Genomic DNA, 19508 nt, shown 5'->3' with positions numbered 1-19508 from the left:
GCAATTATTCTAAAGCAAAATCCTAAAAGCTTCTATATTATTTGCAGTATCAGCAGAGGTAAACCCTAAACATAGCAAAGTACAAGGCAAGAACTTCAAATACTGTTAAAGATTACTTAAATTTTGCTGAAATTTTATGCTAAATCAAAGAGGAAAGATATAGGAAGGAAATGCCTGGAAAAACTGAACTATTCCACAAAAAACAGAACTAATGAAGACTGAATGCTTACAGAAGCATCTTTTGCCTCCTTGTTTCATATCATCTTAGCTGTTGACTAAATAAATATACCAGGAATTGACTGATCCTTTAGACTTTTCTCTTCATTTTGCCAGAATTAGCCTGTTAAAAGTCATTAGCAAGTTAAAAGTCATTAGAGAGCACGGAAGAGGGATAAGGAACATGAAATGGGGGTGGAGGGGAAATACATCCTTGTAAGCTTCATTTTTCTTGAAAACAAGATTAAAAACACTTAGGAAAGCATACACTTACCAACGGAGTCCCACCTCTGCTTATGAGAGCTGTATTTAAACACTCCCTTTTTCCTTTGCTACTGAAAACAATGCAAGGGATGGAATTACCAAACATCAGTTCAGCTCTGCAGTCATTGTAACTCTGCTTTATTCTCCTGCTTTGCCATGGTGCATATTTGTCACAGCCCCTCATTTTCTTCTCACCAGACAAGGTGAAAATTGGGCTGAATTTAAAAAATGCTGGGGTCAGCACATTATTAAAAAAGTTCCCATTAAAATTGTTGAAAAGACAACAGGTATTTTTTTCCACACCAGGCAGGAGACTGGCACAGTTCCTCTATAAAGGATGATGTGGATCCAAGTCTCTGTGGGTACAAAGATGGGACAAAGTTCTGCAAGAGGAATACACCAAGGATTACATGGAAACTGCATCTGGCTCAAGATGCTGGGGAATAAAAGGTAGAGTCCAGGAGGGTACTAAGACAAAACCTCAGAAATGCCTTTCCTATTCTTAGCCATTCCCAGGCACCCCCTGGTACTCACTGCTGGGGACAGGACAATGGTCCAGAAAAATTTGGCATATGGAGCCACCCTTATGTTCTGAGTCTGTATTTGAACAAAACACTCAGCAGCAAAGATTTTGTTTCTAAGAGATTTTGTAACCTTGAAACAGACCTGAGATATAGTTCACTATTTTGTTGCTGGAGTTCTGAGACTCATTAATTATTTACAGTGACACTTCTTATTAAAAACCCATAGTTCTTTTGGTGTCTGTTCTTTTGGGCCTTGCTGTAATTATCCTCATGGACTATGTGTCTAAGACCCATTTTATGCAGTCATTGTAATATGTTTCATCCTCCAGGATAATCTTAAACCCAATTTTACTCATTTTATTAATAGACATAAAATGTCATTTATACAGAAGGTGAATGCTGGAACACCCAGTAGCAAAAATACAAAAAATACTTTTTCTTTTCTCATCTATCATCAAAGCTGAGCAAAAAAAAAAAAAAAAAAAAAAAAAAAATTTTTTTTTTTTTCAAAAAAAAAAAAAAAAAAAAAAAAAAAAAAAAAAAAAAAAGAAAAAAATTAATTTCAAAAATGCAACATCAATTGTAAACATTCTACAAACCAAGGAAGACGTTCCAAAGCCAGGAAGCACAACAGCAACTAGCAGATGGTGGGTGGCACATGGGTACATGGCTTTTTGTTGGAGAAGCAAAATGCAACCATCCTGCAAAAACCTGTGACATAAGGCTGTTGGCTGCAAATCTTCAGAACTGTCAATGTGTAGTATGCCAAGTGCAAAACTCCAGGTAATTTTTCATTCTACATTACCTAATTGCTAGATCTTTTTATCATATTTCATGCTCACACATTGACCCATGCCAGGATAACTGTTTCCCCCCTGCGGTGCTGCCTGGCTGTGACAGCGAGGGAAAAACAATAAAGCAGGTTTTTGGCACAGCACCACTTGTCACTGCTTCTGGATAGACAGACACCAGGACTAGGCATCATAAAAAGAGTAATGTTTTGTTTTAATGAAGTTCACCTTCTTGATTAAAACTTCCTTAAGGCTACTTTGCACTTCTAGAGTGACTGTTTCGCATCTGCAAAAATTTAAATATAACATGCTCCTACTACCAAAAAGTGTGACAGTATGGCATACATGAATTTTCAGACAACAAACTCAAGTAATTCATAAACAAGTTTCAGCTTAAAAAGTCCTCCACATTTTAAACAGTTTTCCCTTTCTGATCTGAGTACTGGCAACAGAAGCTGCTGTATCCAACCGTACACAAATCCCATGTCACCTGCTGCCCTTCTCACTTCTCTTACCTGCTCATCTCTGTCCCAGTGCACAAATATCCATTTTTTTCCAAGGTTTTGGCCCACTCTAAACACAGCTTGTAGTTCTACATTCAGGATCATCCTAATGATCTTTTATTTCCACAAGGATGGCCCCAATGGGGGTTACAAACCACACCGAGCACAGTCAGGCCTGTCCCATTCAAAACCAACACCCTTCTAAGACTAGCTTGGTACTCCCCCCAAAAACAGAGTGTGTTACCAGTCACTGCAGGCCAGTCTCTTGAAAGTATAAAAAATGAGTTAGTTGCCATCATGTAATGTATTTAGAAGTAGTTAAATGAGATTCTAAAATCATTTAGGCACCTGGTAGAAGGTAATTTTTAGTACACATAAAATTGCCTTTTAGGAGGCTTTGGAAGTGTACCAGGTAAGGAATAAAAATTAAAAGAAAAAGATAAACTAGTTACAATACTTGGAGATTAGATGTAGCAAAATGCATGTCAGCAGGACAGCAGGCACTATAGATAAGATTGAGAGAGCAATGAATTATTACCTTTTTAAAAATTTTTTTAATTAAAAAAATATGATGCCTTTTCTAAAAGCTTTCTGCCGGTGCATGTCCAGCATCCCATGACAAAATTATACACCCATTTAGCCTGGGCGAGGAGCATCCTGGCATCCAGTTTGAAGCAGGGAGCTCACGGGAGCCTGGCCAGTGATACCTCCAACAATTATGAAAGCTGCTTATGCTGAATGTGTTTCTGGGTCCAGTTGTGCCACCATCCTGTATGATACTGCCAAGTAAATTGTCCTCCATTAACTTCATGAGAAATAATTTTTTACCTGAAATCAAATATAATGAGAAAACATTGCAAAACTACCATATTTTCTGGAAATGGCATCTATTCTGTACCATTCCAATACTCTGCCTCAAACAATGCCAATGTAAGTTAAAGTCTTCTATACACTATTATATTTTTAAAAGAATGTATTTAGCCCACATAAAATCATGCACACTACCAATCAATACCCATAACATACATTAAACAGTGTGCTATTACTGTGTGATACTTCATCTCAACACCCATCCCATCCAGCACGGGTCATTTTTCCTCCATTGGAATGACTCCAAACCCTCGAATTTTAATGAAGGGCTGTTGAAGTAGGGAAAAATGTAGTTTGGAAGGAGTTCAGACACATGAATTCCATGTACAGAACAGATTTATGACCTATATTAACAACAATAATCCAGTGTCACAGTTCCTCTGAAATGCAAAGTGGTGGATAAGTCGTTTCAAATCCATTATCATCCCCGAATGGTGGTCCAGTGATGCCTAATTGCAACCAATAGCCAGTAATGAACCACAGTCATTAATCCCATTTGCATGTTTGTACAAAGCATCATTTTTAAGCTGCATATTCATATGCAGAGAGAGTTCAGTGAGTGCACAGAGATTTCACAGCCTGTGGAAAGTTCTGCACTGGGATTTGAACATTTCCCAGGCACTTGGAAGAATATTTAACTCACACTGTGTAATGATCTTGACAGTGTAGCCCAAGAAAACACACAGGACAGTGCACTAGCCTAGTGTTTGTAAGATCATCATTTGGGGCAAATGATGATCTTACAGAGCCATGCCCTGGGGATAGAGGAACATAACTCAAAAGCAGGGAATTAGTTAATGGAAACAGTGATCGATAACAAGTCCCAGAGTGGAGGAGGAATGGAAATGCTGAACATGAGCAGTCCTGGGTTGGTACAAAAAAAATCAGGATACCAAAATGAATATCATCTTTCACCCTTTCTGTGCAAAGCTTTGCATGAAAACTCAGTGTTGATTCACACGGCCATGCAGCCCAACACCTGACTGCTCAAGAGAGGGGGGAAAACCAGGAAACCTGAAAGCCTCACCCGACAATTCTCAAGGCTGATCTATAAACTGTGGCCTTCTCTCTGTCTTACCCATTTGTTTTATACACACACTCCTCAAATGCACAGAAAACAACTACCACAAGCTAAGAACTTGGTTCCACACCCGCCTCCTTCAACAGTCAAACAGGTCCCGATGCTCAGTCAGGCAACTTCCCCCGTTACTTGTGCTACTGCAACTGTCTTGTACCCAAACTTATCCAAATTACTGCAACCACACAGCCTGAGGGGAAACACAGAAATACAACATATAAATGGCTGTGCAATTCATATCTGGAGCTTGCACTCAAGACAAAATTTTGTAAGCGCTCTAAATATTTGGGGTTTATTTCCAATTCAAATATCTTAGATATTGCCTCAATTGAATTGCCATTCTCTAGTCAACTCTAACACTAATGTTTGTTATTTTAACAGCTGCACTTTAGGAAGGACTCATTTTAACAATATAACAAACATGGATATCTCCTTAGCCACTCCACTAGAACCCTTGCAGCAGACTTGAGGGAAAATACAATTGCCTTTATTGCACAGAGGAAAGCAATAATGAACCAAGGATGTTAAAGGCATCAAGATTATAATTGCACTCAGAGAGACATAACATGAGAGATTCTATTAGGAGAGATGTTTTGACGTGTATAACGACTCTGAGCAGAATGACAGCAACACGTTCAGGATCAGAGCAGTGGAACTGAGAATCACCAACCCAGGGAGGCAGACAGCTCTCTGCAATTCCAGCTCCCCAGCCTCAAACCAGTGTGCTGATGAAGCCAGAAGAAAACCTAAACTACTCAAAATCTGAACCCACCACAGTGAAAAATATTTTTTTTTCTCATAACCTAAATAAATAATCAGCAAAAGTGAATTGCTTCTGGGGACTCCCAGGCAGGAGCTGCAGCGGAAGCTGCAGGAATGGAAAATCAGGGAGATGTGCAGGAAAAGGAACCAAGAACTCCTTGTAGAGCAGGCAGATTTCTGCAAAACTTCCACAGAACATATTCATGGCTTCACTGAAGCTGAACTAATAGGTTTAGAAGTATCCCATTTTATTGGTGCTCTATAAAGAGATTTCAACTGCATATTCCTCCTCCCTTTCTCTATCAAAGTGGTTGTCACAGAGAAATTACTTTCTTTCACGTAAACACCAGATCTAATTACCCACACAGCTGATCAGAAAGTTTCCTCCTAATTTCTAAGTCAAAACAATCACATCAAAATATTACTGAATTTGAATAATTGAATAAAGTTTTGTCATCAAGAGAAAGATTAACTTGACACCTGTTTTGTGAAACTGATAATCACAGTATCTTTTCAACTAATAATAGATTGGTTTAAAGATCCCAGTATTAAACATGGCTATTGTCAGGTCTAAAATTCAAACGAATGTGGCACACAAGACAAACACTTAAGAAAAATAAGATAATTTCTACGTAAGCAGAGCATTCAGTACATTTGAAAACTATTTACTTTGTGGACAAGCAAAAAATCAAAACAATAAATCATGAAGATAAGGTAGTTAAATAAGAAATTAAATAGTACTATACAAAGACTAGCTAACTTTTTATTCCCACTTGGAGTTCCAATGTATCCAAGGTCGCACACTGTGGGTGTGAAGACTGAGGTCTTTTTGAAATTCAACAAGTGTGTAAAGCCACCTGTGAAACCACAGTGCAGCTTCATCAAAGGGCAGCATTTTATTACAATGTGTATTTTTCCTGTAATTATTTCAAATACACATTTGAATCGCTCAATAGGAGCGTTGCTGCTTCTGCCAGCCCGTTTCCTCCCTTTCCTCTCCACAAGTGCCCTCAGCACTTCTCTCTCCTGCTGCTCTCTGAATTATTGTAATGGAGACATTATTAGTGAATCACTGACTCGGAGTGGTCGGTATTGCCACCAACTAAGAAACAGAAGCCAAAGGTAGTTTTTCATTAAAGCCTGGTCATTCTGGATGAAAAGTGGAGCCTATTCAGTAACCACACTATGGAACTGCAGACTGTTTGCTTTTTAAAATCAATATAATGATAGACTCTTAAGGTTCCTGACATAAAAGAAAGAACGTGCATTTTGTCCTGAAGAGCATTTCCAGTTTTGAATGGATTTCAAGGCCAGTTCTGGTAATTGAAGGATATATTTAAAAATAGAAAAAGTGATGCAAAGTCAAAATACATTTTGGTAATTAAAGCACCTGTGACTCAACTTCAAAATCCATAAAATGGTAACATTATTTTGGTCTTTCTATTGGTTTGGAAACCTACTTCTGTAAAGGAGAGGTAAGATCCACTAATGGCCTATTAATGTTTCTGAAGTCAAACCTTCCAGGTGGCAGCTGGGCTGCCAATACAACCACCTCAAAGTCAGAAGATGAGAAGGACTGGGGTAAAGGAGACACCTGATGATTTGGCAACAAAGAATATCTCCACAAGTTTGGACATCAGCCGGGACCCCCGACCTGTGTAAGGAAATGCTCCTCGGCATGGCAGGAGTGGCAGAAAAAAGGCAATTTCTGAAGAGCAAATCAGGATCTAAATATGTAGTAAAGCTGTAATTATCAGCCCATATTTTCCAAAAGCACATTGCAGAACTGAGGTCTCTAAAGAAAATGAAAATGAGGTACAAACACTGCTTTTTCTTGAAATAGATACTCACCAAGAGTTAACACAGCTCTCTGAAATTATATATAACATACTTTATGTACATATATACATCTCAAAACCCCACAGAGAGTAACCAGGAGTTACACGAGCCAGGAGAGATTAGTACGGGTAGAAACATTTGGCTTGTGGGTGTGGGTGGAAGGGGAAAAGTTTTAATCGAATCCATTACCTGGTTATTGATTTCTCTTTGCCAGACTGATCCTGTAGAATACTTTATAAAGCCTTTGACATTGAGACATTTGGCCAAAGATATTGGATTAGACTAAGCAAAAGCTGAGCTTCCCATGTAATCTCTCATATTTCATTTATATGTGATTTATTCCTTTGTCCAGCAGAGGCTTTTTATTGATAAAAATAATGAGATTGAGAATCCCAAAGGAAATCTAATGCCCACCCAAACATGTTTTTGAGGTAAAAATAGTAGGCTTTGTAGGCTAGAGAGAGAATGATGTTATGAGAACACTGTTTCCTTGTATAAAAAGTATGAGGCTTATCAAAGGTTTTGAAACAAACAAAGCTACTTTTGAAATTAAAATTTTGCTGTACTTGAAAACATCAAGCAGTGAATACCCTGCACTGGGGAACTGCCCGAAAGACTTCTGAAATAGTTTTTTCTTTGCAGAACAAATGAATACAACTTTTTTTTTCTTTGGATTCCTGTGTTGGCTCAGTTTGACAAAATACCTTAAAAAATGTCTCATCTGCTAAATAGGATGTGTTACATAAAGCCAGTTAGGTGACTGAAAATTAATCATGCCACTCAAAAGACATTTCTAACCACTGGCGAATTTAATATGTGATCTGGTAACTAAAGACTTCGTTGAACTAGAAAAGAATTCAAGAGTCTCTAAAAAATTAAATCATTATGCCTTTTCATTAAATAGGTGCTCAAAAGTCCTAAGTAAAATGTACAGACTATTTCACATTTCTTTAATAACTGTCAGTAGTATAAAACCCACCTGTTTCTACAGTGAGCCCTGAATTAGGTTTTAAAGTCTCTATTTCAAGGCATAAATCAAAATAATTCTGTTCCACTGATAGCCCATGGAGACCTTTGTGATTAACATGAGTTTTACAACTGTTCCTTATGTTAATGCTTAGAGTGTAGTGGTTTTCAAGTTTCAGCTTTGTTTAATGCATAATGTGAAATTCACCATTTATCACTCAAAAACCAGCAGAAACAGTGTTCTGAAGCTCAGTGTCCATGGACCTTTTATTCATGGGAATCTTCATGATCCTTTCACTGAGAGGGCCATAAGTCTGGTTGGCTCAGTGGTCAGACAGGAGGGTGAAGGCTCATGTTTCCCTCCTCCTCCCTTGGCTCACAGCAGCTGGTGTGACTGCTAACCCAGCCTGGGCAGGGGCTCTAAGGGACGGGTGGCAACAAAACACAACACCTTAAAATCACTGACTCCAAACCTTCACTTCTTCCCATTGACAGATTTTTTGCAGAGCCCCAAAGCGTACGTGAAGTCTCTAATAAGAAAGCTCCTGCAGTAGCATAGTCAAATCCCACGGCTTAATGTTAAATTACAGTTCCATACAGATAAATGTTGCTGCATTTAACTAAAGCAAACAAACATTAGATTGTAGCAACATTTTGTAGATCCTGGAATCATAACTTAAGCAGTAACTGTTTGTTCTGGAAGTCTCCCTAGTTTCACCAAATAAGTACAGCATCAAAACTTGGAAGTCAGTACATTAAACAAACTGGCATAATAGATAATTCCTGCTTCTTCTCATCGAAATAAAAATGAATCTAAGCCTGGCACTAGGAATTATTAAAGTACGAGGGGAATATATTTGAAGTCAGTAGAATTCTTTAAATTATCCCGTTACTGTGACTAAAGAACCTACTCTTCTCAATATGTCAGGAAGTGCTTTTCATTTGCTGAGGCTTCATGGGCCATGTACCACTTTAGTTATTTAAAAAATACTATTTGCAATATGCAACTAAGAAGAAAGCAGTCTTTTATCTTTAGTATCAGGTTTCCTGTTTGACTCTCTTCATACCCTGCAGATGTTTCTCACCACACACTGGTATCTGAGAGCATTATGACTGTCAAGAAGATGCATAAACACCCACCAGTGATGGGACCCTCCTCCCCAGTGCAGTCTGTAGGGAGCCAAGAGCTGTAGAGGTGATGGAAGAACAGAGAGGCACACTCCCTTCTTGTAATTCACCTTGATAATCAAAGCACTCCGGGCTCTCAAACTACAAAAGTGTGTCCACTGTGAAATTCTGAAACTGTACTTGTACCTGCCAAGCTGTCAAGTCTGATTTTTGCTCCTCAGTGTTTCTCTCCTCCAAGCATAAAATCCTCTGAGATGCAGCGAGCAAGGAGCAGTGTCAGACTGTGCCTGTTACCTCTCCACATCTGATCATGGAAACACAGCCTGCCTCTCCTTTCTGAATTTTGCCCCTCGCTCCCATCACTCCTCAGAGCTTTCTTCACACTCTCCCTCCCCTCCTCAATTACTGTTCTGCCTGGCTTTGCAGTCTATCCTTTTTTCACACTGAAATTCATCTTTGGATAGTTTAACAAATGATGATAAGATAAAAAAAATTAAAATCATGTAAAAAACCAAAATCAGGGACTAACCTAAGCAAGAATTCATTTCCATTTCAAAGTTTATTCTGACATCAGTTCTGCTCAGGAATTTGCTTTTTAAAAAGATTTTATAAAGACTTTTTTTACAAGTTTTTATAGAATGAGAAAATCATTTGCACTCTGATAGAATCTTACACATTTTCCTATTTATCAGTCACTGCTCTTAAAAACTTTGAGCAAACATTATTACCCTGGCCCCCTTCTCTGGATTGCCAGCAACACATAGTTTTGAGAGGCCACCTCAGTGCTCAGTCACCCACAGCATTGCAGATTTCAAGCAGGGAAGACGTTCTGAGCACCCAGCTGCATTTTCCAAATTGTATCCTGTGTTCCCTATCTCAAGCCTTAAATTTCCACTAGAAACACAGGGTGAAGTCAAGAGCAAACTTCAGCACTCAGGGCTGCCGAAGTGCTGGCTGATGTAAGTTCAGCAGTGACTTCGTGCTCAGAGACCTCGGTTTCAGAGGCAGTTGCTCAGAGCTTTCTGCACACCAAACGTTCATAAATGTTGCACTGCTCACTGCTCATAAACCCCAGTCCCTCAGGAAGCACCAACATCACCGCCCCTCCACAGCCTGCTCCCATGTGCCACAGAATCCCCTGAAAACCTTCTTGTGTCAGTTTAAGCCCACACGGAGTTGCTGTTCCCTCCTCAGCCCATTCAAGCCCCTCCCATTTGTCACATCCATCCTCAATATATTCTGCTAATTCCTTCTGCACTCTCTCTCTACAAGGTTGTCTTTCTCCTCTACCCATGCACAGATTTTCATCTGAGTAACATCACCTTCTTCACCTTTGAGAAATATGACCCAGAGCTGCCTCTGTTCTGACACAAAGGGGTTGTTCTTTCAGCCCAGCACCTCATCTTTCTCTTGCATCTCCTCATCGGAACCTTTTTCTAGGATATCAAACATTACCTACCTTTATTTTGATGTTTGATGCATTAATGTACTTACCATCTTTTTTATTTTACAAATTACTGAGGAAACAACACGGACCTTCAGTTTTCCAATAGCAACAGAATGTATGGAAAATCCACTGAAGGTAACTGCTGTGGTAATTTTTATATAATATTAAACAAATTGATAGCTGTTTTGATTTCTTTCCTCAGTAACTGTGAGAATTGCAATAGCAACAGCAAGAATGGTCTTAGGTCAACAGGACATAACAAGGAGTTCACAATTTGACAACTTTCAGTGCAAGTTTTAAATAGCTTTAAGAACCTACAGTTTGTACTTCTTTTCAGTTCAGAAATTCATTGTATTCCACTGACCCAAACAATGTCTGCATGAAAAGGGGTACAAACATTTTAGAAGAGTTGACTTGATTAATATTTATGAATATATTAAGGACATTACATATTGTACCAGCCCACATGCAGGGCAAGAATACAGTATTTTACTGCTCACTGGGATTTATCAGTCATTAACACACACCTCTGCTATGCTGCAGAGCTTGATACTTTAGCCACCCAGGAAGGTCAGTAATACAGATAAATAAATCTAGTACATGCCATGAGACATCAGTGTAATTAGAGTGTGGTTCTTAAAGGTGCAGCATTAACATCCTCATCTTATTCTAGAAACTGGCAGAAGATGCAGATTTTTTTTGTCTGCTATTTCAAATACTTGAGTCACCTGGCATCCACAGGTGCACTACACTGCTCTTCTCCAGCCCTCCAGATTCCTAACACAAAGCCTCTGTGTACGACTGTGGCAGGAGTCATCGTGACTCCTTCGCTCCTTCATATATATTAAAGGTAAGCTGGAAAATATTGAATTTTCCAACAGTGACAGGAACTTGGAAGGGCTAATTCAGCTGCAAAGCACTATTCAGCCAGACTGGAGCAGAGACATTGTTTGTTTTTGAAGTCTGACCAGTTGTCACCTGAGCTTCAAAGAAGGGAGCCCTGTTCTCCTCCCTCCTCCCAGCTGCCACACGCTGTAGATGATGGGACCTCTTTGAAGTTTTACTTTTATTTTAAAGGCTTAAGGCAAAATCCTACTCTCAGATGTGCAGAGAGCATCACAACACCACTGTTCTGCTCTCCTCACATGCACAAAGCCAGCCTGCTGCCCTTCATCTCTTGTCCTGGGGGGAACTGAGCCCCTCTGCACCGAGCCGGGTGTGTTGGAAGACACGACACAGTGCCAGCCTCTGGAGCTGCAGCAAACCAGGCACCCTCCCCTCACCCTGCCTTCAGCAGTTGGGAAGGAGAGGTGCTGTTCAGAATAAATAACTGTGCAATGAAGAACAGCGTCAGCAGGGTGGGGAGGAAAAAGAGACTCCTCCATCCAACCAATGTCAATCCTCGTCACTATAATGTACCAATCAACTGGAAAGGTCCAGGGCCTAAAACATCCCTTTACCTTGTCATTGCTGGTTTCTACTACCCCCATTCTCTCATGGCTCTTGGAGATGCTGAGGATACATAAACCCAACACCACTTTAGCTTCAACTTTATCTATCTTCACAGCTACCAGGGAGACTTGCAGCTTTACTCCTATGTACACAGTGGTGCTACACAGACATCCACAGGAAAGACCCTTGCTCAAGTAATAATACACTGTGAGCATATAAAAACCAGATTCCCAGGATTTAAGTAATTTGTATGTGCAGAAGCACCAGTTAAATTCCCATCATAGCTCTAGATTTGTTTCTCCTCAAGTCATTAGTGACTGGGTGCCAGTGTGTGGGTTCTCGTGATGCTGTACAAAGATGATCTCAAAGCAGACTTGGGGCTGCACGCTGAATACTTCTCAGACCAGAGATGGAGATTGTTCTAAACCTGATCTTACAGAGAGAGAGGAGAAATGATCTAACAGAGGACAAAAAGGAAAGACTGCAGAAGTGTGGGAGTTCTACCTAGATCATGATGTAATAGCCCAGTGGCTCAAAAATGTTCTTCTTTTCCACTTTTGGATGAAAAGTAATTTTAAATCTGTAAAACTGTAACAAAACTGGAGGTTAACTACATTTGATTCCAGGGAAAAAAAAGCTATTAGAACTTTTAATTTTAACTTAATTGGTTTTACTTCCAGAAAATACTGATATATAGAAGTCCCCTATTTTAAAAAAAAATAAAAATTAAATGTATTCTCTCGCATTATATATATTTTATGCAGTAACAGAAGACAATATTTTAACAGCAATAATTCTGAATCACTCCAGAGCATTCAGCAGGAGTCAATTCATACTGCAAGAGAATAATGATGTACCTCAACTCATTTTAATTTCAATAATTGAATGAGAAATAGGAAGGCCTATTGAAAGGACTGTATTCTGGTCAAAGACTAATGAGAAAATAGTTTTGAGTCTCTGAGTCAGCGGGTGTCATGGTAACAATGCATTATCGAAATCTGATTAGCATGCCCAGCAGCTTTATAAATGATAACATGCTCTTCTAATTGTATTTCCCTTTCTTTCCCTGTGATAAGTTTTATATTCATAACAGGTAAGAGGTAAGGCAGCATTCTGTTTATCTTCAAGTTTAAACTTAGGATGTCCAGCGTGCTCACAAACTCTGTGAAATCTGTCATTCACTAATAGAAAAATTTTCCTACCACGTTAAAATAAGAAGCTGAGCCTTCTACTTCTCCTGTATTCTGTGCAGTTATTTAAGTTAAATATTATTCTCTTCTTTTAAATATATATAATTACTTAGAAGGATATATACGTGAAAAAGAGAACACTGTGAAAAAACACAAGCATCTTAAGAAAAAGCCTATGTTTCATAGGAGTAAGTGCATTTTTAATTTATTCCAGAAAGCATGACTCCATGTTCTTGAGGTTTTGAAAAGAGGGAGGGGATTTTCTTGTGTTTAGAAGATTTGTGTGCCTTTGCTATCTCATTACAAACTCAGAAATCAGGAGGAACCATGAAATTAAATACGATATATTTCCTCCTCATGAAGGAAAGAGCTAATATTGCTTCATAAAATAAACACCATGAAAACACAAGGTTGAAAGCTTAGTAATGCTCCTTTTACAACTGAACCTCAGGTGAATAGCCTGGTAGACTGTTATTATTTTAACAGCAAAGAACTCTATTTTAACTGCAGCCTCACAAATCTGATGCAAAATAATTTCAACATATAGAAGCTCAGTCTTATCAAATGGATTTTTGTTTTGACAGTAAAATGGAGTTCTATATTTCAACAGAAAAGACCAAAAAAATGGACTTCATGTTTGCCCTATTTCCATGACCCTTGTAACTTAAATATTTAATTTTTATTTTCAGTGTTCACTTTCATTTATTAATTCAGCTTCAGATCCATATGATGAAAGAGCAGGAAAGCTCATATTCTTATTTTCTAGGTAAACTCAAATACTCTTAGTCATATGACAAATAATGCCTAGTACAAGACATAACTTTTCTGTATTATTAACAGCAGAACTGGGTTTGCCATAATGCATGAATATGGAGAAAATGAATACAGCAAGAGCTAAAAAGCTTACTACTCCTTGTAACATGCACTGGCACGTGGACAGAGTTTAAGATGTACAAAATACTAAAAGCAATCAATCTTCAGTCAACACACCGAAAGCCAGAGGAACATTTATCTACATGTTTGGAAATTCAGCAGAGAGTGCTGGGCTACCCTGAGAACAGAAAGGCGTCAGAGCAGGCCAGTGAACAGAGAGAGAGCAAACAAGGCCTCCCCAGGAGGGATTAGTGCTGCTTCAGGGGACTGCCTGCACTAACCTTGGACGGAAGCAGCAGCCCGAGAGCCAGTCAGTGTGACCTTCGCCTGTCATGAGGAGGTTCCCGCCAGGCAGAGCCCACATCTTCCAGAGGTGGTCATCGCTGCCAGTCACTACGATGTCTTTTCGGGGATGTAAAGCCAAGCTGCAGGAGAAGAGAAAAGCAGGTTATGGTCTGACTCCATTTCATTTTATGGGAAATACACAGCAGTGAGATCCATCAGCTCAGGGCAACAGCCAGCGAGAACTCGGATTCCAGACGGACTGAACAAGCAGTGATGCTTTCTATGCTCCTAAGAATTTAAAATATATGCTCTGGAGATGAGCTTCTACTGCTACTGAAGAAAACAACAAAACAGGACTGACTTCTGTGAAACCAGAATTGTTTTCACACTTTTTTGCAGTTCCAATTAATTAAAACGCTCACAAAGGCTTTAAAATACCTTGTGAGGATATGTTCTTACAAATGTGCAACAAGGGTAACACAGGAGCAAGCTGTACCAACACTAATCACTTCCTACACCCAAAATAACTTCAAAAAGCATTGCCATGTCAGCCTGCTGCCTTTTCTTCCTCCACCCCCCACCACTGTGTCCACAGCTGTAAAGTCTCCTACCACTGGGAAATAACTCAAATGATAATTACAGTCCAGGAGCTACAGTCATTGCCATCACTTCAGCACCTATTCGCTGGGACTAGGTCTGAAAATCCATTTCAATTCTGTAGTCAAAATGTGTTACATGTTTTCACTTTTTAATATGTAGCACGCTGCGATGTAGTGGAAATCATACACTTAGCACACCCCTGTACTAAAAACTCAGTTTATTTTTGATTTAGCAACTGTAGTGCAGCTTAAAATGGATCCAGGGAAGAAAATCAATCTGTTGGAAAGATAAAAAGTAGTGCATTTCATATGGATTTGGTTATTTGATTCAAATCATTGTAAAGCCTTAATATTTGTTGAACATCAAAAATTTCTAGTAGTTGACTTTAGTCCCACGAGGAGATTATTTAAATAGATTAAATCTGGAGTTTGGAATCAAAATGCAACAATGAGAAGAGAAATCATAACCTGCATGTGCACCTATTTTAGTTGTGCATCAGAGCCGACAGCTTGGACGGAAAAATGCTTCTTAAAACAGAATAAGAGTAGAGAGAGATGATGCTAAGCACCCAAATGGGAAGAAAAGAGAGGAATTAGAAGGTATACTGTTATAAAAATCTCTTTTTTACTAGTACCTTTCTCCTGCACTCAAATTATTTCATAAAATTCCTAAACCAGAACCACAGCTTCTACTATACTGGGAAAAAATAATTACCTCTCTCAAATCCATGCTAAAAACACATTTTATGTGAACTAGATTTTCATCAGAAAACACATCTATTCTTGTAGTTTAAGGTCTAGTCTAGGAAGATTCTTACAGATTCATCAGATGAATTTATATTCTTGACTGAGGAGCCTGGGTTTTACTCATTCTCTAGTTTCTCAGAGAGAAAAAGCAATGTTTTCTATCTTTGCCCAAAGAGGATAAACTCCCTTTGCATTTATAGGGGGAAAAAGGAAGGAGGGAATGATGCTATTTAAATTCTCCAGAGACGCACAGAAAGCACTTGTATCACTTAGATGGGCCACAACAGATATCTAGAAGAGCAAAGAGGGAATAAAGATAAAAGGAGAGAATTAAAGGCTGCAAGAAGGCACCAGTGGCCTGCAAACTACAGGAGAACAGCTGTCCCAGAATCCCTGTGCTACTGGAGACCTCTGAAGCCCCCCCCATCCCACTGCTGCTTTCTGCAGCAGGCACAGGCACGTGGCATTGCTACCCTGGCCACCACTAAAAGGAGACCAAGTTCACAAGAAAATGAGCAGAGTAATAACTATAAACAACAATCCACCAGGGCTGCTCCACACACTCTTTCCTCAGCCCCTGGAACAAAGGTCCTTCCTCACCTGCCATGCACTGCCCAGAAGCAAGACCAGTGCAGGAGTCCCTGTTTCTTGCCGGCAGCTCCTCTGGGTGTAGCAAGGCAATGGCAAGGGAAAAAGAAGCACGAGTGGATTTAGGAAGACCAGAGAGGAAGAAAAGGATGCCACTGCAAAACCACTGACAGCACGTGGCACTGCAGGAAGCTCAGTCTACTATTCAGCCCCCTCTATGACACAGTTGCAAGCCTGGACTTTTCTGGTTTGGGATTAACTTTAAAATTGTGTTATTTGGAGAAAACAGACAAGTGAACAGAGTCATATGGATCCAGCTTCTTCTACATTCTTCTCTTAATCTGCTTCAGGTACCTTCCAGTTTTTCCCCCAGGTATTTCTGCTTTTAGTGAAGTGCATCTCTGTTGTGAAGACTTTCCAACAGCTGTCTTAAATTCTTCCTAAACATCTGCCTTCTCAGTTCCCAAAGTGCACTATACCATCTAACTTAGATCACCTTCAGTTCACCTCTCATGCAAAGAAAACTTAACCTAGTGGCTTCTTCCAGCCCCTGACTCACCTTGTGAACAGTCCTCACCCACTGGCCAGGCTGCAGCTGCCTAAGGATGGGAGCTGTGCTGTCATCCATCCTGCCTCAGCTCCCAGGAACATTTTCCCTACCCTTAACCCTCCCAACACGCTTCCAGTCCAACTTTTGAAGTTCAAACTTCTTCAGTGACTACACATTCCTAAAGAGCTTTGAACAATCCATAAAGTGAATTTCATATGGGTGAAAATATCTTGCCGTCAGCATGAAGCCTGCAAATTTGTTTTCCACAGGCTTTTCTTTTAATTGGAGAGCTCTTGTAAAATGCTGCTGCCATCCAATGTTTTTTTTTCCTCCATGCCATTTTTACAGGCACACAGTGAACACCATTTAATTAACAGCAAATTTGTGACATGACTGCTGTTGAGCTGCTTCTGAGAAAGGGAAGCCCATTCATCCAAAAGGCATTCTATATGCAACATTAATTAGGCACCCTTGTCTTCATTTCTGGCAATCCAGCATTGTATAGATTTTTGCTTCATCTCTGTTCACAGGGTCTAATTATTTCCAGCACAGAAGACTTCGGGTAGATTGGAACGGAAATCAATAATGGAACATGTGTGATAGGAACATTAGTTTTCTCCTCCTCCTCCTTTGGGATAAAGTGGGATCAGTGGAGACTCAGCCAAGAAAAAAACAAACCCAACAAAAAACCCTCTCAGAGACTTGCTGCTGTTGAGTATATAAATACCCATGTTTACACAACTCATTCTGGCATTATAAGACATTCTCATCTCTTCAGTACTTGCCATGGTAGATATATAGTACTCCCAGTAATTTGCTTTCAAAACAATCATCGATTATTTTAATTTATTTTGACTGAGCCATAAATAAAAACACGGTATCTTCAGATGCATAATACTTTCAATCTCAGCACGTACCACACTTGACCCTTTCACACACATAAAATCAACCTTCAGGTCAAAAAGTGTTAAACCCAAAGCCACCTGGGTAACCTCAGCTGTGTGTTTAATACAAGCACTACACTGCACTGAGGCAGGGGAGAGCTCACATCTGTGTCAAGGAAAGCCTCCTGGCAATAAGATTTCTGAAACACTGGAACCAACAGCCATGTGCCATCATTAGCCCATTCTGGAAGCTCTCACACACCTGCCACAGATTATCCAGGTAGATGACTTCCATCAGGGTTATGAGAAACGGGCTGGGTGGTGCCTTGATGTCCCTTCAGGGCCTAAGACAGCAATGTTCCTACTGAGTCTGGTTAATTCAATGCACAAAACTAACAGTGCTTGTATGTGAAGGACAATTATAAAACAATAAAAGCATCGCCTCAACCTAAGGTATAACAGCAGCCAAACCCCATTGCACAGAAGCAGAACAATAAGGCAACCCCCTCCCAATTTAAAAACTATTTTACTGGCTAAAATGTCTCACAGAATCATATTCAGCCTTTTTTTTACTTTTACCTTCCTACAGATCTCAGAAGACTGCAGGAACAGGAGGAGGCCAGAAATGAAAAACTAACCGGAAGAGTCTCAAAATTAGGCACTCTTAGAATGAAAAATGCAAAATTAATGACCAACTCAGTACTCTTAAGTGACTTATCCAAACCTCACCAACTGCTCTGTGGCAGAAATAAGGACAAAATCCAGTTTTCTGTGGTTTCACATATAGGAGTTACACAGAGAAGTATGTTCTCAATATAGACAGCATTTAACTGCCAAATTCTAATACAGCATTGTACTGAATATTGCTTGTGATACACAATTTTTAGAACTTCATGATCTGATCAAATTTATTTGCATTTCCAGATACTGGCAAAGAGGACTGTTGTTACTGCCAGTAGCTGCTTTCAGCCCAGAAAGCTCTTCTGCTGCATTTCTTGCTCCAAAATGTGAGAGCAGCAGAGTTCCTCCAAGATTAAAAAAAAAAAACCCAAACACATTTTTCCTAGTGACAGAAACATTTTAGCTAACATTTTCTTAAACAAACACTCAGCCTTGCTCACCATACCTAGCACAGGAAATTTTGGAATGAGCAGTTACATTTGGGTGAAGTTATAAATGTCTGAAAATCTCAGGTTTATAGTGGAAACTGTTGGGAAATCACTGATATTTCTTTCTCTGCCATCAGGTTCTCTGGGTGTGTTGGAATGGCAGAGCAGAGCAGGTTTTAGTGGCAAGCATATAACATGCATTGAACTGTAGAGGATGGTTACAGCCTCAGACAAGAACAAATACGTGCCTAAATACAAGGGCATCAACAGCCCTACTGAAAATCAGTGACATTGTTCACAAGCATATACTTAGTTATATTGCTGGACTGTGCCCTAAAAATATAAAGAATTTCTAAAAGCCAAAATATGATTCCAGCCCTGATTTTGCTGGACACCAGCCAGTTGTACTGAGACAAAGGACACCATAACCAAGGTGTTAGGAACAGTTTCTGTGACAAGGGATGGCTGGACTGCACGACCTAATGACAGTTTCCACCTTTGAGAACACCTCTGAGTTGCCACAAAGGTGTTCCCAACACCTCTGAGTTGCCACAAAGGTGTTCCCAACACCTCTGAGTTGCCACACACCTGCCGCCATCCAGCTTGGTCCCAGGAATGGCTGCTGCCTGAGGGGACTGGCACTGCTTCCCCACCTCCAGGCTTCATGATCTAATCATAATCAGGGTAAAGCTCTAAAGTTATGACAGACAAAGAGGTAAAAAGCACACAAAATAAATCAGATCAAAGAAAGGCTGATTTTTACCTCACGATGGACCGAGGTGGCAGCTGGCAGTCACGAAAATCCCCTCTCTTCAAGAGCAGAAAGCGAACAACAGAAAACAC

The 19508-nt window shown here is 39.7% G+C and overlaps 1 protein-coding gene across 1 annotated transcript in view; it reads right to left on the bottom strand.

Moving 5' to 3' along the window:
• Positions 1-19508, bottom strand: part of SPAG16 (sperm associated antigen 16) — a gene marked incomplete at its 5' end in the record, with an annotated part of 321318 nt that overhangs the window by 183028 nt on the left and 118782 nt on the right. The window contains one exon of the mRNA XM_017828480.1: positions 14185-14328. Coding sequence (XP_017683969.1) covers positions 14185-14328 — 144 coding nt within the window. The remainder of the gene's footprint in view (positions 1-14184; positions 14329-19508) is intronic.

This window comes from Lepidothrix coronata, unplaced genomic scaffold (genome assembly GCF_001604755.1).
Source record: "Lepidothrix coronata isolate B3197 unplaced genomic scaffold, Lepidothrix_coronata-1.0 Scaffold149, whole genome shotgun sequence".
Taxonomy (NCBI): domain Eukaryota; kingdom Metazoa; phylum Chordata; class Aves; order Passeriformes; family Pipridae; genus Lepidothrix; species Lepidothrix coronata.
This window is presented reverse-complemented; position numbering and strand designations above follow the sequence as displayed.